The 25,832-nt window shown below is 34.1% G+C and overlaps 2 protein-coding genes across 14 annotated transcripts in view; one reads left to right on the top strand and one right to left on the bottom strand.

Moving 5' to 3' along the window:
• Window positions 1-25,832, top strand: part of DIP2 (DISCO Interacting Protein 2) — a 169,428-nt gene that overhangs the window by 103,826 nt on the left and 39,770 nt on the right. The window lies entirely within an intron of this gene.
• On the bottom strand, window positions 17,621-21,408 carry LOC135267109 (uncharacterized). Its single transcript, XM_064358857.1, has 3 exons — window positions 21,244-21,408; window positions 20,527-20,619; window positions 17,621-18,708 (listed from the first exon to the last, which is right to left on the bottom strand). The coding sequence occupies exons 1-3, from the start codon at window positions 21,406-21,408 to the stop codon at window positions 17,707-17,709; spliced, it is 1,260 nt and encodes a 419-aa protein (XP_064214927.1). The 3' UTR covers window positions 17,621-17,706.

Raw genomic sequence — 25,832 nt, 5'->3', positions numbered from 1 at the left:
ATGACACTTCACTTATGACACTTAACAGAATAACAATTTCGGTTTAGCGGCACACCACATTTAAAATTCATAGGTGACTTTTACAATAATTTGTTCTGCTATTCGGAAGTAAAATTACTGTTGGGGGCGCTACTGAGCTTGGTCGAAAGCAGTAAGCATAAATGGCGGGAAAATATTTATTCGGAATTCTGAGGCTTCACAATGATTGCATTGCTTATGCGAAATGATTATTGTATTTTTGATGCAAGAAACGAATGTGCACAAATTAGAGGTGAGAAAAATACGAATAACGCATGACTCTTTGTTCATTTACTTTATTGGAAAATTCTTACAAAGACATTGAAAAGCCTACCTTTTGGAACTATTTATGGCTTAAATGTATCAGCAGTTGTTAATCTTAATTGTAGTTTTGTAGATTTACCGAAGTATTTAATTTTCATTTTTCAGTGGAAAAATTCTAACCTAAAATTCACACACTGCACTAATTTATTGGTTTCTTGAGCCTTACTTGTGTTAGCTGTGATCCATTACTTATGGTCTTTAACTACGCAACTGTTTAATAATATTTTGAAATCAAAATTTAAATCTATTTCACTTTTTATCCACTTTTAAATTCCAACACTTTATACCTCGAAAAACCGCAGAACCAATGTCAAAGCTAGTACCTTTAAATTGATTCTCTCTAATGTATGTAATTAACACTATACATGCAAAATTGTTAAACAGTTCATTAAATGTCAATTAAGTGTGGAATTACGAATATTTCGTTACTGTTTTCGACATAGTTCAAAATTCATCACCAGAGGGCGTTTAGTTAATTTTATTTCCAAATTCTGCTGAATCTTGTTCTGCAAAATGTAAATAAAAATAATCGAAATTAAAAAAATACACAGCCACATTCCTGCTCAAAATACCTTTCGTTTGAGGTATAACAAAAGGGGTGGTGCCATTTAAAATTTTGAAAGGGTTTTTTGTAATAAAATGGGGTTCTTGCTGCAACTTTTAAAAGTACACTTAAGGGTTTCCCCCTTTAAATTCAAATAGATTTGTCTTAAGATTGTTTAATTTTTTGCTTATTTTTGGAGATATTCAGGGTGGCTCGTTTTTTAAAAATCACAGTGTATTTAACATAAACCCTCGGAAAAACCTGGACTTTTGTTTATCTTTAGTTTCTGGCAAATTAATTACCTCATTAGTTGCTGGATTTTATTATTATTAAGGACGCAGATGTTTCGGAGACCTATTTTTAAAAACTAAGCTTTATACAATCATAAATGCGTTTCTACAACAGGAACACTACAGGAAGGACAGGAAAAATTAAAGCATGAGCAAGTGTAAATTGTTCGCTTGTTAACTGATACGCTTAGCAAACAGGCAATGTGTGAAAAATGTTAGTTACACTTAAAGAAGAAGATTAAATTAACGACTTACTCAAAGATACTGCATATTTTTGCCTTTAACATTTATAACTTTTGCATAATGTTGATTGAAAACTGCACACTAACAAAATCAAAAGCAAAAGGTCTTCTTTAAATACAAAAATTATTTTTTCATAGCCTGTTTTTAACAAAAATATATTAGTATGTATAAAATTTGAAACGATTTGAATTATTTGAATTATTATTATTAGATTATGTATCATTAATTTAACATATGCAAGCTGTTCGCAAAGTTGAGGCGTTCTTTTTAACACGAGGTACTATGCATTATTCTTAATAATTTTAGGCTAAATCATTTAATCATTTAATAAAATGTTTTTAATAACGGAGATAATTTTAAGTTTTTCTAAAATCTTGAGTCCGGTCCTGTCTAACTGCCGTTTTGAGATGAGCGCTTCAAAAAAATCTACCTCATTATTGTTGATACCAGATTTTCGAAAATCTTCTTTTTATTTTAATTTTTTCATACTCTAAGTACACTTTGAATGTCACAGCTGCATTCTGATCGTATTACCCATGCAATTCCATGGTGAGATTGTTATTATTGTAATAGTGAGCCTCTCCGACTCATTAGATGACAATTGTAACAGTTTTTGTTGATTATACCAATGATCCTTTGATTTTTTTATCGGTTTAAATTATTAATTAAAATTAAAAATTGGAATTAAAAAAAAAGAAGATACTGTATCTTTATTATAATCGACGTTTTACTAAGGTGTTTTAGGCTAAAACTGTTTAAGTACAATGAATGCTAGCACCTCTTAAAAAAGGAACGCCTCAACTTTATTTTTTAAAGAAAGAAAAGCTACAATATCAGAGGTAATTATGTGGGTCATGTCGTAAAAATCACTATCAGAATGTTTATAATCTTAAACAGGCGTAGAAAATAATAACAATTAGGTAGCGGAAGATACTTTAAAATATTCTCATTTAATTTTCGCTCTAAGCTTCAGAAAATGTTTTTCTTTGTAAACTTTAACTTTTCACCATAGTTTAGTTTTATCGTGTTCGTTAAAGCACTCCAAACTTTATGCATTTGAGACCGCAGATACCTTCTCCAACTTACAGGTGTTCCGTATTTTTCATTTTTTTACTTGAAGGGAAAGAATAAATAACAAAACTGCTACAAATTTTTTGCTTTTATTACGTTGGCAACTTCAGGAGCGTCACAAAAGCGGTGTTTCTCAGTTTTTGCGGTGAAAAACGGAGAAAGATCATCAATCCTGGTACTCGGCTGTTGACATAACTTCCCACAAAAGATTAAGGAATTATTTAAATAAACCTCAAGTTGGTAACTTTTCTTGTTATCCTGTTTATCGAAGGGCACGTAATGAGGTTTTTCATTTGTCGCATCCGCTGCAACTCGGCTCGTTTTCAACGATAGTTTTTGTTAATGAACGTACAGTTTAACGTGTTATTTTCGGAGCATCCATCAATGTCGCTTCTCTCTCCGTACAAAAAGAGTTGAGTCTGTGGAAAAAATCGTTTCGTTGAGAAGAATGCACCGCGTTAAAATTAACAGCATCGGTTTAATAAACACCGATCAATTTGTCAGTTGTATTGAAAGCTCACGTTGAAAGTTTTAAGAGTGGATGTAGAAAAGCGGCGAGTGCCCTCGGCGCGATAAATCATTCGTAAAAAGTTACCGTCTTTCCGGGGGTTAAATATACTCAGATTTTATAATGGAGACTTGCGAAAATGCGATATTTCTCCGTGTCGTGCGAGATTTTAAATGAAATATCAAATACGCATTTGTGGGGAGGACTGAGTTATTTCATAAATCAGTCGGGACGGAAAAAAACGGCGGAAAAATAGAAAAAAATCTGATTAGACGATGATTTACGGGCACGGTGAATATCCGTGGCAATTTGTAGTACTGGCTTCCTGCAGGATCTCCGACATTATACAGTGAACATGACTCTAAATTACGAACGGACCAAGTGATGTCATTGTGGCCGACTAATGGTGATTCAGTAGGGATGCGCTGTTTAACCTCTTTGACCCCAGGCGACCTCGCCAAATGGAGCGTTTCCAAGCAGTGTCAATTGCATCGTTAACACCAAAAATTCTATATCTTCCCAAATGCCAGGAACAAAGTGGTCTCAATGTCAGATAAGCAATTATCGAAAAGCAACTACTCCTCTCGAGGAAACGCTGCTATCGTTTTATTGTTTGTGAAACACGAACGAGTTTCTTCGACCACGTCAATTAATCGAAACTATTGTAACGCTATAAAATGTCACCGACTTGAAAGAAAATTCTTTGCGCTAAATTTAACCCGGGTTATCTTTAGGTACGACATCACCTTTAATTACCCATTTGTTACCCGGACACCTATGCAGTGGGGCTTCCGAGTTAATTGTGAATGTTTTCATCTTGTGTGAGGTCTCCGGTTCTCTGTTTAATTAATAATATATATTTATTTAAGGCTAACTTGATTTTTTTGAAATAGCAACATGGTTCAAATTTAATATTTTTGAGAAGAGTATTTTTTCTGTCTTCTATGGTATAACACATGTAAACCTAAATTTAATCTAAACTTAAAAAAATTAAAATTTTTAAAAATGTAAAATTTTATTTGTTTTGGAAATGTTGTCTTTATTTATTGTTAGCTCTTTGCTGTTTAAACATTGACTAAAAAATAAGCAAAAGTTAAAAATAATTGTTAAAATAACACTTTTAACTGAAAATGAACACGTTTTAATTAAAAAAAAATTAATACTTGATTTTAATGCTACAAAAGATGTTCAAAATGATTTCCATAAACTTATTGGTTTTAGATCTCCCTGATAACCCAACATATACCGGGTGTGTCAAGTTTTACACTCAGGGACTTTATACCTCTTTATAATATATCTAACATTCTAAAAAAATCGTATGTGATTTTATTGTATAGAAGAACGTTTTGCCAATTTTTAAAATGTTTACTTGTATAGTGTGTTTTTTCACTTTCGCTTAGTTAACTATAGTCTAATGTCAACGATTTTTTGTCTATAGGTATATTTTGAAGTAGTGCATCAAAATGTCGAATTAAATTTTCGAAAAAATATGTTGTTGATTTTTAATTTGCGTTTTGATATTGGGGCAGCTTTTTTCCTCTGAATTTTGGTAGAATTGTAAATCACTTCCACAAAAGGTCTCTATCAGGATGGTGATTTTCAAAAATTTATTGCATTTGTCGTAAAATTGGCACGCGATCATTGTTAGGTCTGAAGGTTGAGGCAGCTGGTAATTTTTCAGGTCCGGATTTCAATTAATTTTATCCGTTTATTGTAAATGGAATGATGTTATTCTTTAAATCTTGCGGCAAGGGTTCATGCGAATTGTAGACGAAGAATTCGTTTGTGCTTAGACCAAAATAATCATCAATTTAAACATCTGAGGTAATATTTTAATAAAAACATTTTTAACACGTGTGTGCTTATTCCGGTCCTGGCTTTAAAACCGTCCGATCTTGTCCCTCATAAATTAGACTGAAATTCCCGATGAATAATATCAAAACGGCTTTTAATCAAATTCTAACGATTTTTTTCAAGGCAAATTTTTCTGAATAATTTTATTTCGCATTTTCAATCCATTGATGTCAAATGTTTTTTTTTTCTTTTTTATTGGACAAATAAATTAATAGAAAAAAAGTTTTTTTCCTAGCGAGATTGGATATCAGTTCAGTGGAAAATATTTATTTCATATATTTTTTTCTCTTTTCTAAGAGGTGTAAAGTGCCTGAGTGTAAAACTTGACGAGCCCCGAACTTACAAGTGACATATATCGCTAATAACAGTATTTTGAAAAAACTTAGTTTTACTATTGCAGAAAATTTTTGAATTTTTATTTTTTTACTTTTTAATGAAAGCAAAGGTGGTATGATGTTACATTACTGAAAAAATGATTAAATTTGACCGTTCGTGCCATTAAGAACAAATTAAGTTAGCTTTGAATTTTCAAAATAATTGACGATACGAATTTGAAAAAGCTCTCTGATGTTAGAATTTAAACTCTTTTAACTGTTTTCCAAATTTCAAGGTTCTCTGTTAAACTGTTCTGAAAATATTTAACTCTATCTATACTTTTTAGCGATCCTGTATACACAATTTTATAATATCATTGAAACCGTTAACATATGAATGAAAAAAGAACGAAGAAGCAATTTTAAGCACAAAGGAAAAAATTTGTCAATTTTGTTCTAAATTATAAATTAACTCTGGATCGTAAAAAACATACTTGATTATGTTCGATGAAAAAATGGAGCATGGGTCCAAATTACACTAAGATTTATTGCAACAGCAAACACCTGTAGAGAGGCTGCGACTTTACGAAAAATATGCCACAACTTAAAAAATCATAAAATATGCAGACCAGCAATGTTAGAAAAAACAGACTGCTGAAGGGCCATCAAGCCCATATACTACTCACAAATGTGTAAAAAAATTGTTTTTAATGATAATTAGTGATAAAGATAAAATGTCACCGACTTGAAAGAAAATTCTTTGCGCTAAATTTAACCCGGGTTATCTTTAGGTACGACATCACGTGCCCTTTTATTCAGTTTAATTACCCATTTGTTACCCGGACACCTGTGCAGTGGGGCTTCCGAGTTAATTGTGAATGTTTTATACTGACATCTTGTGTGAGGTCTCCGGTTCTCTGTTTAATTAATAATATGTATTGCTAGTGTCGGATGCTTTTTAGCTTTGAGCAACAAGGACTAATGGATTATATTTCCACACAATGACCAAGCGCACAAAGTAAACATACGATTTAATGTCGGTTTCGGATTATTAATGGAATTTACTAGGGGACTATTTTTACAACAGCTGCCGTAATTATCTCTGAAAAACTGAAAATGATGGATCAGTCAAGTGATTCGAACTATGTGTTATCAATTATTCTGAAAAACGATGCTGTCAAAGCTCTGTATTAACTCCGCCTGATAATAGACCGCAAATCCTATCTAACATTTAAAATTTCATCAATATCTGAAAGCGTTTTCATCAGCGATTCGCTGAAATCACTTTTGTCCGGTCTTAATAACGTATTCAGTGCTTTGCTGGAGTGTTTCAAATAAATGATTTATTAAATCAGCTTTCAGCGTTTTCTTTTGCCTTTGGTAGCGATTTAAAAATGTTACGAGGGACGCGTTTGTGTTATTGGCCAAGTTTAACTCGTTTAATTCTTTTTTCTTTCTTCTCAGCGGGAGTTAATTAAAGGAGATGTTATAATCTAATTTCACCGGCAATTTACTTTGATTGATGCTAAGAATAATAGATGCGTGTTTATTTCATCATTGTCAAAATCTGGACAAGAAGTTTTTATTTTAGATGCGTGTCAGCGGTTGTCACGTCAAATATTGACCTATATGCGGTGTAATTGGAGCGCTTTGATGGAAACCAAAATGCACAACAGGTCCTAATTACCAAATGGAAACTCACTACAACATTTCACCTTTAATCAGGATGACGATTTATCTCCCGACATCTCGGGAGAAGAGCAACGACTTCAAAGCACTGAAAATCCTTTTCAATTTATCAGACTGTTTTCAGAGTTTTCTTCTGGGCATGATAGCTTCAGTCGCAAATTTAAGAATAATTGGTTAAGGCCCGGTTGCACAGTTTGAGCTTAAACCGAGTTTAACTATAAACTAAGTTTAAGCCGGCACCGAGTGTTGCTCAGTTACGAAATGTCGACTAAGCTTAAGCTTAGTATGGTAAGCGGTGGATGTTGGCTACTTAAGCATTGGCTTATCGCTAAACATTTTTAATGTTAACGTTAACAATTTAGGCTTGCTAAAAAGTATGGATGCAGTTTAAATATTACAAAAACTATTCGTCAAAATGTATTGAAATTTGGTGTATGCTTAAGAGTGTATAAATTTTGTCGTTTCAGATATTTATTAAATTTCTATCTTCATTTGTTCTTCGGATACAAGGCTAACTTGATTTTTTTGAAGTAGCAACAAGGGTCAAATTTAATATTTTTGAGAAGAGTATTTTTTCTGTGTTCTAGGGTATAACATATGCATACCTTAATTAAATCGAAACTTAAAAAAACGAAATTTTCGAGAAATGTAAAATTTTGTTAGCCTTGGAAATATTGTCTTTATCTATTGTTAGTTCTTTGCCGTTTAAACATTTCTAAAAAATAAGTAAAGCTAAAAAATAATTGTTATAATAACACTTTTAACTAAAAAAGAACACGTTTTAATTAAAAAAATTAAGCAATTAATACTTGATTTTTATGCTACAAAAGATGCAAAAAATGATTTCTTTTTCACTCAGTTTTACTTAAATGTACTATTATTAAACTAATTATTGCACCCAAGTTTAATTTTAAGAAAATGTACAAGTTTAGTGACAGATATCACTAATAACAAAGCTAACTTAGTTTTACTATTGCAGAAAATTTTTGAATTTTTATTTTTTTACCTTTTAATAAAAGTAAAGGTTGGTATGACGTTACATTACTGAATTTAGAAAAAAATGCTTTTTTAAAAATGATTGAATTTGACCTTTCGTGCCATTTAGAAAAGATCAAGTTAGCCTTGAATTTTCAAAATAATTGACGATAAGAATTTGAAAAGCTCTCAGATGGGCAATAACAGTAATGAGTGGAGGGCCAAGGCATATAAGCTATTAAATTCAAAAAATATAATAATAATAATTTACAAGCAACAAATAAACTGTGCAAATCTGTTTATTGCTGTGTTTTAAAAGAAAAGCCAGAAAACGATAAATTACACTATTTCAGAAAGACGCATAATTTGAAAATGCCGCGCATGAAAGAGTTTCAAGAAATAAGGGAAAGCTATTTTAGTAATTAATAATTATATTGAGATACATTTTTATTTTTAAGATTCTTATTATAACGATATTATTCCTACATTGTACCAAAATATTAATAAATGATGATATTATTCCATCTTAACTACGGATATCTAAAAGTATGAAACTACGTAGAAATAAAACGTCCCCGTTCTCGATAGTTCCGCTAATAACGCCAGAGGCGCAGTTGTTCCATTACCGTCTAAGTTTTCAAAGCAATGGATTTATAAAAATTGTTGTAATTAAATAACGGTTAGCACAAGGCGAATAAAAAAAAATACTGTCAGATAGAGCATCAAATTCTCAATAGTAGGAGATAAAAATAGTGCAAACATTGTATCTTAAACTATATTTAAAAAAATTTCATAGTTTTACCAATTTGAACTCTGCCCCATATTTTTCAAAACGCTGCGAATACAGTTACAGATACAAGAAAAATGTTCAGAAGAATGTTGTAGAGAATTGAATTTTCTTTAAAAAAGCCCGCGAGACCATATCTCTATCTTCAACCATTTAGGCCACAAAGTCATTGAAAGATGCTCAAGCGATGGATTTCCTTCATTTTGCCGGTAGTCAAATATTGGATAATGAATTTATACCTAAAACGTTGAAGATAGACATATCGTGTCGCGGATCTCTTTGTAGAAAATTTAATTCTCTACAACCTCGTTTATTTCACTTTTTTGTATTTTCAACCGTATTGGCTGCGTTTGCAAAAAGAACGTAAGCTGATTATTCTAAGCAATAATTTTTTGGACACCGTCGCCTATTTATAAAAACGTTGCGAATACGGTTGAAGATAAAAAAAAAGTGTAAGGAACGACGTTGTAGAGAATTAAATTTGCTACAAAAAGGTCCGCGACACCGGCAAAATGAAGGAAATCCGTCGCATCTTTGAACGCCTTCAAAGCCTAAACTGTTGAAGATGAAGATATGGTCTCGCAAACTTTTTTAAAGGAAATTAAATTTTCTACAACTTTTTTCTGAACCGTTTCCTTGTATCTTTAACTGTATTCGCAGCGTTTTGAAAAATACGGGAAACAACTCAAATTTTAAATTTTAATTTTTTTTCTCATGTTTCTCATGAAAATTTTAGTCCTCAGTTTTTCCCACTGTGTTGAGAATGCAAAGCTCAACATTTCTGCATTCATTTTTTTCCAAGTAATTAGTGAACTGCTTGAATTTCAATTAATTTAAAACGATTTAACACCGAGACGGTATAACGCTCGAAGCGTCCTCATTTTACTTTGCCGTACTATTTTTTTGGGTTCAGAGAATTTTGCGACTTTGTGTTCTCGTTTCGTCTCCTAAGTTACAGTCCTTCATAATCTTTTCAAAGTTACAAAATGAGAACTGTCAAAACAAAATCTCGCCAAGCAATCTCATACTTGAAGTGCGCAAGCGTTCAGTACTACCAACTTAGTTTAAACTTAATTTAAACCGAGTTTACGTAAGCAAAAGCTTAAGCTCGAACTGGGCAACCGGGCCTAAGCAATATTATCGTAAACGGCTCAAAACAAGATTGATCATAGGGGTGGCTTGTTATTGGCCATTCTTACGCTCACAATTTTGCGCGTAGACTGCGAAAACCATTATCTCTTTATCCATAGGGAGCCATCGTGACGTGTTTACAGGTTCGTAAAGGCGTCCCACTGGGCCCGGACTGGATCTCGTTTATTGGCTAAATTAATTCTAGTCTTTTAATGATTCCGGTTTTCGTGCAAAAAACAAGTCTGGATTTCGATGGCAAACACGAGCGTTCCTCTTGTATCGAATCATAATTTACATATCACTTTGTCGGAGAGGAGTTCGTTGGTATTCACCGTCGGTCCATCCCTTAATGTACGAAAACTGTCGTGCCGCAACACCACGTGCATGACGGGAAAAATAAGATCGCAACATGTCGACCTGAAGGATTGATTTTCTCCATTTTGCGTCATTTTAATCCACCATCCGGAGGATTTCTTCTGATTGATGGCTTCGCGATTGACGCGTGCACGGTTTTAGTACATTTTATTCAAATCCCGGCTGTTTTACGATCGCAATGCTATCTTTCCTAAAAAAGGCTTTTGAGTTTTAAACCTTGTGGCGTACCCTTGAGAAATCCGATGTCGAACTCCGGCGGGATTTGCTCACTTCATCCTAATTGTGATGAGTTCAGTGGATAAAGGCAGGTGGATGGATTTTTATTCTACGAAATTGCGATAGAAATAAATTAATGTGTCATCGGATGTCATAAATGTGCCGAGACGTGCATAAGAAATGCTGGATGAAACGAGATATTCATGTTACTCGACATCGTGGGATCGTCAATGAAAGTAAAAACACACCACACATACCTAATGCAAGTTGTATGGGCGGTTGGTGCTGGCAGATCATTCTAATGGGTCATTTTCATTCTTCAGGGTTTTTTGCACAAAAAATGTCCTCAATTTCAAAATGAAATAAATTTTATCGTTGTTTAGATCTGGAGTAGGTGAAAGCAGTAGCCGATTTTTGCGACTAATTTGTATATTTATATTCTGACAACATCTTTATTTGTTAAGCATTTCTCAGGTGCAGTTTTTTTTTTCAACTTTTTCGGAGATAGGAGCGCTATGTGGGCGACGCTTAGAAATGTTAAGAGATTCGTAGATAAATCACTTGTTAATTTGATTCTTTCATCCATCCGTAAATGAAAGTTGTCTACAATAGTTCTCTAATGAAACAAACGCTGTACTTCCTATTTCAGAATATGACGTCCTTTAATGGAATGCGTGTGCTTGTTACTTTTTTCAAAGCTTCAGACTTTTACTAATCAAGATAGTTTACAAGTTATTAACAGTGGATAATAACAAAATGCTTTCACCGAACCAAATAAATGTCCAAATAATGTAAATTTATTGCCTTCTTTTCTTTTTTCGTTGCTGATAAATGAACAAACTAAAGACAGAAGAACTCCGAAGTGGATTCATTAGGTGAAGCTAATTTATTAAAATTTTGTAAAAGCTTTTAAAAATGGCTAAACATTCGTTATTTACGTAAGTCTAAGCAACAATTCATTATTTGCATAAGATTAGATTAAAGGGAAAGTATGTGTTTTTTCTACGCTTGTTGTGTTTGTGTGTAATTGTTGCACAATTTACACTTGAACTACACACATTGTTCTAAACTCAGTGCAACAGATGTACATATACACTATTAATAGAAGAATATCAAATTTCAACTTGTTATACAGGATGTTCTGTTTAAACCCCACATTAAAAATATTGAAAGTTAAAGATATTTATCTAAAAGTTGGTACTTAGTCATAATCCGTTGAGTTCTGCTCAATGAAAATATTTTCAAGATGGCAGCACTCCGGTTATATCGGAAGTCGCTATTAACTTTCTTATTTTAAATTGAATGCTATGTTTTTCACTGCGTTTTTGTATTAGCTGAGTTATTTTAAGGGAGTTCTTATCAGCTTTTCCTATACCTAAGTTTAACCGTTTTTGAGATATTTAGGATTTTCTGAAAATTTTTTGATTTACACCTGTCACTTAAAAAATCGGTAACTCGCTTAGTTTTAGAAATTTTCTAATCATATTTGGAGAATTAAAGAAGGTCTATATCTGTTCTTCAGTGTGTTCAAAATTGAAAATGAAGTTAATAAACCCAAAAATTTTAAGGTTAAGTTTGGACAATTTCAAGTACCCATAACTTAATTTTTTCAAAAGGGACGTCTCATTTTTTATTTTACTAGATTGAGGAGAATTTTGTTCTGCATCGATCTGTATTAGTATTCCCTGTGATAATTAGTAGTATCTGTGATAATTATTAAGTTATGTTGTTGTTTTTTTCTACAACTATTTTTGCATAATTTGTCACAACAATATTTCTGATTAAACTTAAAAGATAAACTGTGTTCAAAATTGTATTATTCGTCTCCTAAAAACAAAATAAATTCATTGAATTTTGGTTTAAAAAACTTTAATTTCTAATTTTTATTTGTTTTCATGACAAAGAATGAGAATAGACCTATGGCTAATGAATTTCTCAATCCCAACAAAAAGTTATTGTAAGTTGAAAACTGTTAAGCATAAGTATAGGAAATATTAATACAGATCGATGCAGAATTAAATTCTCTACCATTCAGTGAAATAAAACTTTTGGCGTTTTATTTGAAAAAAATGAGTTACGGGTGCCTAAAGTTCTGCAAACTTAACTAACTAACTTAACTTAACTAAAAATTTGGAGTTTTTTTTGAATTTTGAAAACACCGAAGCAAAGATTTTAGCTTCCTCTTTCAAATGAGCTAAAAAATATTTTCAAATTTTAAAAAATGGCAGAGTTACCGTTATTTGAACTGGATGGTTCAAATCCAAAAAAAAAATTAAAAACCATAAATATTTTGTAAACGGCTAAATTTTGGTATAGGGAAAGGTTATGAAAACTACCTTAAAATAACTTTAGTAATTCAAAAACGCATCAAAAAATATAGCTTTTTATTTGAAATAAGAAGATTGATGGCGATTGAAGTGTTGCCATCTTGAAAATATTTTCATTGAGCAGGACCTAAAAGATTATGGTTGTATACAAATTTTTAGGTGACTATCATTATTAGAACTCTTAATACTTCTAATGTGGAGTTTTGACGGAGCAATCTGTATTTACTACGTAAAATACAGCGTGCTCCCGATATATGCTGCCAAATAAAATCAGTAATTGGTGACTATGAGTAGAAACCATACACACACAAAATCTAATAAAATTCTTTTCATTTTCGAAATAAAATTAATTAAAAATGCCATTATTTTGATTCAGTTGTCACAAAGAATACAAGTATGGTTGCTTAGATATTGTCATTCTTACAAGCACTAACAATAAATTCCTGTGATTAGTAGAGTCGAATGTGTGTGGTTATTTTTGCCGTAAAAAAGGTTTTTCGGGTTTGTTGGATCTTTTTTTGTTTTTGGCAGGTTATATATCAGGTCTTTATTTTACTAAAAACAATGAAAGCTAAAATCAAAATTGGGTTTATCAACTGTCACAATATTTAAAATATTGTAATGGAAAATACGAGCTTCACTTTATAAATAAGAATAGAACAGTGAAGACTGCAGGAGAAATTTCCATGGCGGCCTTTTTTTGCCACGGATCTATCCTTTCTCATTATGGAATAACTGCCAAATGCCAGTTTCAAAAAGTAATGTAATAAAAAGTCGACCACGGAGTGATCCAATAACTCGAACATTATCAAGAGATCTCTCAGGGTCGGCTTTAAAAAATTCGTTTGCTCTCGAAACTAAACGAGAATAATCTCATCGAGGATATTTCTTGACGGGGTTGTAAAAACGAGCGATTTAACTTTTAATCTTACTGGTTTTATAACGCATAACTTTAAAGGTTCGGAAAATTTAAAGAACACTTTAATTTCCCTGCGTCTATTGTGAATTTATTCGGGGTCGTGATGCTTAATTACGTCCATAAATAAATATAAACGCCTACGTGAAATCGAAGCAAAGGGATATGAATGAGCGTCCCATTTTCCGACAAAAGCGAGAAGGGTATCGATTTGGACGGGATCCCGTTAAGTCGTTCTATAAATGATACAAGATTATGCCAATAAATAACGAGATTATTAGCTTATTTCCCTCAGTTCGTGTAACGATTTTTCGGGAACCCTTTCTACGCCGAATCTAAGACGAATTTTGGAACTGACGTTCGGAACATTATAACGTCAATATAAATTCGCAATGACGCTCTTTCCGACGATAGATCACGAGAAAATGTCTCGGCGCGATCAATGTTCAATTTTAATTTGCCCTCGAACAGAATACTGAACACCTGAAAAACTTTTTAAATATTTCCGGATCAATCAAAGAACGTTGACCTGGACAAATCGGGTCAGAGCTGTTTTATTCAGTCAGCAACCCTCGTGATTAAGAGCGGACACTGAAACAGCTGTTTATCTCCAAACAACTCTCTAAAAAGAGAAAAAAATCAATTACAGACACATGTACCGCACATTGTAGATTAAATTTTCTGAATGAAGGTAATGGTGCGGAATAAAAATGTCGCCACTTGGAGGAAAATAGCTAATTGTTCGAATTTTCAGCGTCGACACAGGACGTGTATTGTGGAAAATTAAATTTCCTCGAAATATTTCGAATGACCTTTGTTGTAATTGGTGTCCAGGGTCGGAAACTCCAGACAAACAAGCAAGGGCCATAAAGTGCATTAGATCGGGGAACCCGACTTCTCTGTTTAAACAATTAAACTTTCAATAATTTATTGGCGATATAAATTAGAAGTTATCTCGTAAAAACAAATACTGGGAGCGCCTCAGGATCGAGAGATTAATCTGTCAGCAGAAAAAAAAACAAAGGGATCATGACATGGAGGAGAAACCGAAGGGAAGATTGGCATTACCGTTCCTCAAGTTTTACACTCAGGCACTTTACACCTCTTAGAAGAGAGAAAAAAAATATGAAATTAATATTTTCCACTGCACTGATAATTATCGAGTCGATTTATTAAACAATTTAGGACTATGAAAAGGAAAGCTGGAAAGTTTGGCCTCTCTCCAGCTTAATCTCCTAACGTCATCTGGAAAAATGGATCTTGGAAGATACGCTATTTGTCGGCGATTAGACGGCACGAGATGATGAACTATCTTAGGAAAAAGTGCATGGATATTGTTTCTAGTCGCTGATAAAATTTTAAGAATGTAATACTCGACCGTTCTTTACTACATTCTCCAACATATCAGCTATTTCCGAATATAATTGAGTTAGTCGAAGTAAAACGTTTGAAATACCACCTCCAAAGCAAAGAATTGTACGTAATCGAGCTTACTCGCTTCGCTTATCTTTAATATCTTCTAACTTTATGATTTCAGTTTTCAATATCTGGGGAATTTGCGCGATTAGAAGCTTAATTGTCGCATTAGCAGTTATTATACAAGTTCTTTAATGATCTAATACGAGCGTGGGGTCGTCCTTTATGGTTTTAAGCTGCATATTAATTCTCTTCTTGTTGCTCAGAGGTTTCACTGCATTTCCTCTTGCAATTTGTATAACTCGGACTGTTTTCCGTGCACAATAGACATTTTTCAGATAGCGTTTGAATTACATCCACATCGCACACAGACTTGTTATATTAGTCCGGAAGTTTAGAAAACAAAGTAGACAGTATGACGAGGTGGTGCCGGAACAAAACTTCTAAAGGGAATTAGAGAAAATAGGAGGGCTCCTGGTGTTGGCGGCGAAATTACGAAACTATAAACAACATCCTTAGAGCGAATACCATATTATATGCAGAGAGATGTCCCATTACTTACGGCTCGCTCCATTCCGGGGCGGCTTCTTTTCTTTCGGAGAAATTATTTGTGTTTTTCCGGAAAATATGAAACAGTTTTCTTAATTAACCGGCGGGGGGTTGTCGTTTTTATGGCAAACTGTGGGAATAATAAAAGCAATTACTATCACGTTGCTTTTTCTGATAGTAATAACGCGATCAGTAATAAATTCAATTTTGATCAGTAAAAAATAATAAATGATCACTATTTAATTAATTTTTGCATAGTAAAAATAATAATTGCAATTATTATTTTTACTGTGCTTTTACTATTTTTACAGTGCATTATTATTTTACTGTGCATTTAATTTGTACCGATTTTTTTGTCTTGATCAATTTTGACAAGGACAGAAGGAACGAAACGAACTTTAATGTGTGAAGTTTCCCAATGTACATAAATCTGAAGGCACGAAATGACTTTTAATGAAGTTTGAATTGAAAATCCGGTCTATGGGTAGTTTTAGGTTCAGATTTAAGTGAGCCAAGTTTTCGGTTCATAAATTGTGGCCGTGCGGGGCTTGTTGCGGATCGTTACTTCGTTAACCACTACTGTCGAAGACATGCCATTTCATATGGACATTTATTTTATTTAAGCCAAAGGAAACCAATTTCCTCTATAGGCCTCCAAATGGACTTTGTCATTATTTTTGCTCCGAGGCAGTAAAGCAGAATTATATCGGTCCGGAGTAAAAGTCCGTAAAAAAGTGAGCATTGAGGATTTCTGCATCCATCACAAACGTAACATTTTTGAAAAACACATTAAAGTTGCAAAGATTTTAAATTCCGTCAAGGAACTACGAACAGAATCATGTTTACCTTAGAGTTACATAAATAACAAATTTTACGACCTCATCTTCTAAATAACACAAGGACATTTTCCATTTATACGTATGAGGAAACCCTACAGTTCACTAAGGTCAACAAACCAAAATTGTTTATCTGCTATATTGCAGGAGGATTCTTACGGCATTTTTCATTGGTCGCTCTGATCCCTTCTATTGATTTAGTATTTTTCAGAGTTCCCGTTTAGTTAAAAATTCTTTGTTGGTAAGTTATTCTCGTGTAAAGGTTACCACACTGAATTAAGGCTAAAGGGGACGACAGAGTTTAACCAAGTGTGTGACAAAGACAAGTAGTAATGGAATTTATTTTACTATTTTTACGATATTTGTAATCCAATTTCAAATCGAAAAATGGAATTGAGTCTTTTAAATAATTTAAATTTGAAAAAACGTAACACTTTTTTGAAAAAAAAAATTGATATTTTTTTATTATAATTTTAAACAAATATTCATATTTTAAAAATCGTGTAGTGGAAAGATGCACTGTGATGATTCGAACAGAACGCGTTCAAGAAACGAACAAAACTTTTAGTAGTTTTGAATAAAACGCGAGTATTCATTTTACTTTGACTTTACGGGGTACGAGGAAGAGAGGGCAAAATGAACCTCGATCAAAGCTAAATTTAGTAATGCATTAACCCTTTCGAGACGACTTTATTTGCAATTGTTTGATTTTTAAAGTACTATTGGGACACACACGTCACAAACAAGATTTTCAAAAGTTTGGTGGCCCACTAACCGGTTAATTTAGTGTAAAAATATGTCCCATCCTTTTTCCAAGCGTAATAGATGGGTCAATGTTTTCAAATCGCATAATATTGAAAGATCAAACTAACCTGTGAAGTTCGATCTTAATTGTGCGAGGCTCCTCATCCGAAGAATCACTGATTAGAACACTTGTAGTAACGCTTCCGCGGCTACATCACGCACGAATTTTTTAAAGAGAACCAAAAAGCGCGCCCTCTTTCTAGTTATCTCTCAGCCCTACAGTTGGTACCTTTGAATTCGCCATTACGTTTAAAGACTTACCTATAACAATAATAAGCAAAATAAACGGTACCGGGAAATGTTTTATATCAGGGTGTGGTGGGAGTGATTCTTCGGATGAGGAGCCTCGCACAATTAAGATCGAACTTCACAGGTTAGTTTGATCTTTCAATTGTGCTACGGCTCCTCATCCTTTAATCACTGATTAGAACACTTGTAGATGTTTAAAGCTGTTTATTGCTTATTATTGTAAAGAACAAATTCGATTAAATCGAAAAAGATGCTATTGGCCTGAATGTCTCAGGACAGGATAGCATTACAAATGTTGTCCCCTGTTGATAAGGGGCGATTGTAGAAAGTTTCAAAAACACGAGACGTTGCTGTCCAACCAACATTTTGACGAATGATCTCTACTGAAATGCCCTTGCGGACAGCTGCAGAGGTTGCAGCATGACGAGTAGAGTGTCCACTAAAAACAGAAGTGTCAACGCCCGCTTCATGCAGGGTGTTCTTTATCCATCTGCTAATAGTGTTTGTGCTTGCTTTCTTAAACGGCTTCTTCGTTGTAATAAATAGGAAATCCTCCGAGTTGCGTAACTCTTCGGTCCTATTGATATAGGCTTGGATCGCCAAAACAATGCATGATTCGGGCTGAGCTGTAAAGTATTTATATTTCATAACTGGATAAATTCCTGTTCGTAAACTTGTTTTTGTGGGTTCTGTAATTTTGATAGTGATGCCTGATTCTGATATTTGTATATTGGACAATTGAATGAGACTTAAGGTCTGGACCCTATGGGCTGAAATGAGAGCTAAAAGTGTGACTACTTTGGATGTAAGAGTTTCTAAACTCAATCTATCATAAGGGAATAAGGCCTGCAGATATTTTACTACTGGAGCAGGATCCCAGGTTGTTGAATATTTTGGCTTCGTTGGTCTTAACCTCATTATTCCCTTAAGATATCGTTTTAGATCACTATCGTTGCCTATGTTTCCTGATAACAATAAAGATAAGGCAGATCTATGCGAATTAAAAGTTCCGTAGTTATGGGACTTTGTAACTAAAAGCTGTTGTAAAAATTGGATAACTTGATGTGGTGTTGCATTGAAATAGTCTGTGTTGGTTTGTGTACAGTAGTCCCACCAAAGTTTATATGTGGTTTGATACTGTCTGAGTGTTGTGTGAGATATCGACCTAATCATCGTATCTATTGCTTCTTCTGGGAGACCTCTTTGTTGATACGCTTTCCGGAGACAATCCCTGCCATCAACGTAAGGGAATCTGCCAGTGGATGGGTTTGTCTGAAAGGGCATGACAATAAATTATAATTGGGTCCGAGTTGAATTACCCTATCCACTAGTATCTTAAGACAGTAGTGGATACCAGGGTTGAGAGGTCCATTTTGGGACAATAAGAATACCCCTAGCTTCATCAGTTATAATTTTGTTAATTGTTCGTAATATTAACGAGAATGGTGGGAAAGCATAAAAGAAAAAACAACTCCATGAAACTGTGAATGCATCAACTGCCATGGAATCAGGGTCTCTATGCCACGAAATATAATCCCTACATTTGGCGTTAATTTTTGAAGCAAATAAGTCAACCTCTGGTTGACCAAAATGATACACAACTGTATTGTAGTCCTGATTATTTAGTTCCCATTCTGTTTCAGTTGACTGGGTTCGCGATTCCCTGTCGGCTAAGAAATTGTCTTTAGAGTTAATGTAACTTGCAAATACCCAAATATTTTTTGACTCGCACCACTGCCAGATCTTTCGTGATAAGGAGGCCAGTTTGGGGTATTTTATGCTCCCCATTCTATTTATGTATGCTACAGCTGTCGTATTATCAATTCGGAGAAGTATATTGCAACTAGCAGCTTCAGCTGCAAAACACCTGAGGCCAAAAAAGACGGCCTTTAATTCGAGAAAATTAATATGTTCTTTTTTATCTAAGGAGTCCCAAAACCCATGGGTGCCCTGACCCTTGGAATAGGCACCCCAACCAGAAGCTGAAGCATCCGTAAAAATTTCCATGATGTAATTGTCTTTTCGGATCGGGCAGTAAGCATTGCCTATGTTGGCCTCCCACCAGAGGAAATCTTTAAATAATGATTCTGAAATTGTCATCTTCGCGTTATAATTAAGACCTGAGTTTTGTAGAGCAATAAACTTTTCTGTTTCAAAATGTTTTGTGTATAACCAGCCATACTGTACCGCTGGACAAATAGAAACTAGTTTTCCGATGAATTGAGCAAAAAATCTTATTTTGCATGTTTTATTACTTTTAAAATAAGAAATATATCTTAAAATATCCGTTACTTTTTCTCTGGGTAATGATATTCTCATTTTAACACTATCAAAAACAAAGCCCAAAAATTTACATCTTTGTGATGGTTGACAGTTGGATTTTTCAAAATTTATAATAAAACCGAGGTTTTGTAATAATGTAATTACGGTCTTTACATTATTTTGACAACTTTGTTCTGATTTCCCAAAAATCAAGAAATCGTCAAGATAAACAACGCAAACTATATTGTGGATTCGTAGAAAACTAGTAACTGGTTTCATGAGCTTTGTGAATGCATAAGGGGCCGTTGATAATCCAAACGGCATACAAGTGAACTCGTATAACTGTTCCCTGAATTTAAAACGAATAAATTTCCTATCCGACTTTCGTATTGGCAACAGAAAGTATGCATCCTTTAAATCTATAGTTGCCATAAAAATATTTTCTTCAATTAACTTTGTTACAGTTCTTGAATCCTCCATTTTGAAATGAGGAGGCTTTAAAAACCTGTTTAAGTGTTTTAGATTTAGTATGAAGCGTTCTGACCCATTTGGTTTCTTTACCAGAAAAAATGGAGAAATAAATTGGTTTGATGTTGGGATGCATTTTTTGACTGCTCCCTGTGTCATCAAAGCTTGTAAACATTCAGTAATCGTTTTTGATTCCGTATTACTAAATTTTTGGTTGACTAAGCATTTTGCTTGTCTTGGCTGATGTTGAAAAGGTATTGTGTATCCCTTAATCCAGTTCAAGATAACTTGATTATTTGTGATTTCACACCATTTTGAAGCAAAATGTTTAAGTCTGCCTGCTTGCGTTGTAGAACTTACCTGGACTACTTTTTGTACGTTTTCTGAGAGTAGCGCCCTGTTGACTTCTGTCCTACTCTCTGTGGACGAGTCGGGCTCCTTCGGTTTAAAGCACTACGACTTGTGTTTTTATTATGATATCCTTGTGTGCGTTGGGGTTGTTTTACCCCCCCCCTCACTTTTTGAAAACCTATGCTGGTTTTGCGATGTGGAGCAAGGAGCTTTCAGGTCTTTTGCTAACCTTTCTGCTGATTTTGCCGTACGTAATTCGTCTGCCATATTTGCTCCAAAGAGAAATTCCCTGGGCGGAACTTTAAGTGTTAATTCCTTGACCTGTTTTGAAAGAAGAGGAAACAAAAGATGTCTCCTTGTTTGAGACGTCGTAAAAACGAGGTCCGAAATAAGATTTGCCGAATCGGAAAGTAATTTACCCAGTTGTTTTTTAAATGGTTCGGGTAACTCAGTGGTACACGAAGCTATTAATTTTAAGGCCTCTGAGTGGGCTCCTAAGCTCGCTAACATCTGTGTTTGTGAAGCAACTTGGTATCTGTCTTTTTTAACCGAGGTTGTTGGTAAAATTGCTTCAACTTCTGTATTAAGAAGTGGAGGCTTAAAACCGCCGTCTGCGGGAGGCTGATATAATTTTAATAACTGACCTTTGTCCTCTTTTGGCAAACCATTAAACATCACGTGCGTCCAGCGTGTTACAACACTAGAAGGAACTGTGATATGAGTTACTGGTAATTTTGACGGGTCTTCGCCCAAACACTCCAGTATTTCCTCGGGTAATTCCTCATCGTTATGAATCACAAGAGCACTAGGGCTACTAGGAGAAACGAGAGCACTCCTTGCCGGGCTGCCTCGATCAGTACTATGAAAAATACTCCCAGAGGGAGTCGTCATTCGCGTATCCTGAGGACTACGCGGCGACCGAGATCTGTTATCAGAAAAACCTGAGCGCGACCTTGAATACCGCCGGCTCATCAAACGTTCCAACGTTTCCAGACGCTTCATCAGCTCCCGTCGAGAAACGTGTTTGTCCCGTGGCGACGAGGAACGGGAATGGCTTCGTTTATGTTTCCCCATTACCTAGCCTATAAAGGAGGTAAAAAGGTTACAAATTAATTAATACAAACGTGAATTTTCCAAATTTCTACGAGAAACTTGGTCCGTAACAAGCGTGATCGCAGCGCACGAAAAACGTAATGGCACAGAATAACAGGTTTTACAGAAACGCATCTATCCTTGTCCCGATAGAGCGAAAATATCACTAGCACATCTATTGTGGCCAGCGCGTACTAAGTGTTATCGCGGGCGATTTGAATTGCCCGTAGTTACTTTTCTTTTAAAGTGATTGCATTTTTCGTATTGTTTGTAAATATTCACAACAATAGTTGCTAATAACACTTTCTGATGTTAGACAACTATTGTTGCTGAATATTTACAAAGAATACGAAAAATAAAATATGAGAACAAATAAAGACAATAAACTTGTAACAAAAATTTATTATCACTAGTCCAATATACACGATACGATAACTATAAACTAATCATTGATCCATCAAATTATTTATATTCCCACAATAAAAAAGTTCAAAAAAGCACACACACGAAAAAAACCACAAAACAGTACTAATTTCACATAAAACAAAGCCGAAGGCGAACACCAAACAAACCAAGCACAAAATGGCGATTAGCACAATGGCAACTGTCACAGGTCCACTGTTAATTTCTGCCGATATTATAGATAGCTTCGCTAAAATTGACTATACGTGTGTGCGACATCTGCGATGGCAAGCCGAACTACAGTCGATTTTGAATTTGGCGCCTATACTTGGTTTAGTGCATTTAGGTTTCACCACCCTGCGTAATGGCGAATTCAAAGGTACCAACTGTAGGGCTGAGAGATAACTAGAAAGAGGGCGCGCTTTTTGGTTCTCTTTAAAAAATTCGTGCGTGATGTAGCCGCGGAAGCGTTACTACAAGTGTTCTAATCAGTGATTAGAGGATGAGGAGCCGTAGCACAATTATATATTTAAGTATTTACCAGTACGCATGAGACAAATAAGTCCCGATATTACAAAACTGGTGGGACACATATGTCCTAATTTGTAGGTCTTTTTGGAAGTTGATTTTTACTTTGAAAATGATGTTAGCGACATATTATAAGTAATTGAACTTATTCTATATTGAAGTAAACATATTTTTGTAAAAAAAACAAAAGTCGTTTTTTTGAAGCAAATTTTCTGCTGGGACACATATGACCCATTAGGCTTGAAAGGGTTAAGCATCAGTGTTTGTTTTTTTTTTATTTAATGTTTATTTGTTAGTAATTTTTGGTGAAAAATGATCAAAATTTTGGAATACAACAAAAACTGTTTTTACTTACAATAATTCAAATTTTAATTTATTTTCGGTAAAAAATTTTTGTCATGAAGATATCTGGTGATAAATTGAGAAAGCTCAGCAAGATGCAAATAATGTTAAATAACTTTGAATTAGAATTTTTCTGGAATTAAATTCTTTGAAATACCTAAGATTTTCTCGGAGTATGTTGAAGCTGTTAGTGAAGTTCAAGTATACCGGCTTCCCATTCTAAGAAAAAGCTGAAAGGGATCGAACAAGTCGGAAAACAGATAAAAACTACTCGTAATAATCACCAGAATTGAGCGTTTGCTTTTAAATATCCAATTTCCTTCTCAATGTAGGTACTCGTATGTAAATTTCTTTTAAAAATTTTTGTACAAAACATCATTTTAGCATCGTTTGGTTAATTTTGAATTTTATTAATACTAGTATTAATATCTATTTTTAATTTAATGATAATAATTTTATTGTAGAAATTGTAAAAAAATCCGATAACATTCACATGCATTAAGAAAATAATAAACCATTTTTGCAAACCAGATTTCTACGTGAGATTATTAGTTTTTGAGATGCAGAAAAAAATAGCTATTTAATGATAATATTCTAGTTATGTAAACAAGTGTATAAAGAGAGACAAAGCCTTTCATTAATGGTAATAACTAATGACTTTTAGATATCGGGGTTAAATCAGCCTTTTGAGTCCCTAATTTTCATCAAATATAAAAAGTTTATGTATGACTTATTTGTAAAGCGTGTTAATATGGGTAGAGTGCTTTTTCTCATAAGGTAAAATACAAGCAAATACTTCTGTGCCTAAATAGAAAACTCACAATTTTTTTGTCAGTTACTTAAAGTTGAGTTTTTTCTATACCGGGTGCTCAAAAATCGGCGCACCAACTCAACGGAGTGTGGTAGAGAATTGCTTACACATAAAGGTAAAAATAGTAAAAAAATTATTTGTATTAAAGTTATTGATAAATAACGAATTTTAAATAAATGATATGTGGCAACGTTGCCTAACAGTCGTGATCGCAATAGAATATGATCAACAATAAAAATAAATTATTTTTGAAACGGTTTCCTAGGAAATAGTTCCCAGCGTTGCCACATCTACAAACTGTGATTTTTTGATAAATTTAATTTTTTTTAAATTAAAAAAACTGCTAAGATTTGATAGTAAATTTAAAAATAGTTATTCATCGTTTTGTTAGGGAACAATTACTTAGTGCGAAACATAAAAACATTAAAAAATAATAAAAATTGAGGAAGTTAACAAAATAAGTGTATTGTTCTAGATTTTTTAAAATATAACATTAGGAATTTTTTCAAGATTTTTCCCGTGATCTACACTTGCTTCTCAACAACGTACCACTGAGTTGGTGCGCCAGTTTTTGAGCACCCTGTATAACTGAAAATATCTTACTGGTGGCTAATAAGAACACAGCTGCTTCCAAGGAATGCCTTCCTCATTGCCTGACCATAATAGAACAAAAAAATTTACAAAATTCGCGTTTTGATACCTCTCCTGTTATCGAATTTTAAAACCAAAAATACATTTGTGATTCGTCGCTCTACCTTCGTTTTTATTTTTTTTTATTATACAAATTTTTATTTATTTTTTTTTCAAAAATAATTCAAAAAATAAAAAAAGTGTTACGTTGTCTTAAATTTAATGAAGATTCTATGTTTAAAACTTTGTTAATTTGCGAAAAAAAGAATGGTTAAAAAGATAATAGAAAAATAAATTCCGCGCCATCTGACGGCTTAGAAACACACTAAAACATGTTCCCCTTTAACCTTAATTCCTACGTAGGTTGTAGAGATTACTGATAAATTGCACAGAAGCATGTTCCGGTAATTTCGCCCATGAAAACGTTTCTTTCGAAAAATAATTACGCCGACAGTTTACTTAATCTCCGATATCCTCTTTCTGTTCTTTCTCCCGGTACTAAAAAGCTCCTTTTTCCTCATCCACTCAACTCGTTGTTTGCTTTTGAAGCGTCTTGGCTCGTTTTCCAAGGTGTTACTTAACGACTTCGACACGTTTCCATATATTGCCCATTAAAAAAGATGCGGCCCGTAAAAGTTACGGCTTGTAAATGGCCGAATTGAAATCGTAAATTTCTCAGTTTGTTAAGGGTCGGTAGCCGGCGAACGTATTCATTGTAAACTTTTACAGCATTCTGACGTTTATGCGTTTTCTAGAACGCGAATTAAGACGTTACACAATGGAAACGCCTATGGGCATTAGATGTGCAGTGGCGTGCGGTTATCAAACTTCTTATTTATCTCTCTCGCCGAAAAGTCGTGATGTGCCCTGTTTTAACCAAATTCCGGGCCATAAATTTAATTTTGGTAACAATGTTGGAGCGGTTCTTTTTGCCATTCTGAGCGCGTCTGACTATAGTGATGTTGCCGTGAATTATTAGCTGAGAAGAATACGCGTATGGGAGATTTACGACATAATCCAAGCGGCTTCAATGTGGTCATTTGTACTGGTTGCACTTTGCCGATGAAGATTACAGTTTTTGCGTGTGGTTTTTGGATTTGCGATTCTGTGTGATGTTTCGCAGTGGCGGCCATAAATAACGTCAAATGGCGTGAGAGTGCGGTTAAAATTGGGAAGTTCACATGGAAATATAACACCGAACTGCTATTTCGCCGGAATTTACATTTTATCCGACCGAAAACTAAATATTAAATGATTATGCACAATTAAAGCAGAAATTCGTCCCGACTCTGATTATGCAAATGGTATCTGTGCCCATTCATGGGTTATGCTGTCGAGTAATCAACGCTCGATTGTGCGGAAAATTCTCCCATTACGAGGCACCGATGGAATTATCATTTTCGTATGGGGAGGTGCGAAAAACCCCCTCTTACACCAATTAAATTTTACGCTTTGGAAGAATTTCCCCAAGTCGAGTTCCGGACTTTAATTAAAGCATTGTTGGGTGGAT

Source organism: Tribolium castaneum, chromosome 1, assembly GCF_031307605.1.
Source record: "Tribolium castaneum strain GA2 chromosome 1, icTriCast1.1, whole genome shotgun sequence".
NCBI classification, from domain to species: Eukaryota; Metazoa; Arthropoda; class Insecta; order Coleoptera; family Tenebrionidae; genus Tribolium; species Tribolium castaneum.
This window is presented reverse-complemented; position numbering and strand designations above follow the sequence as displayed.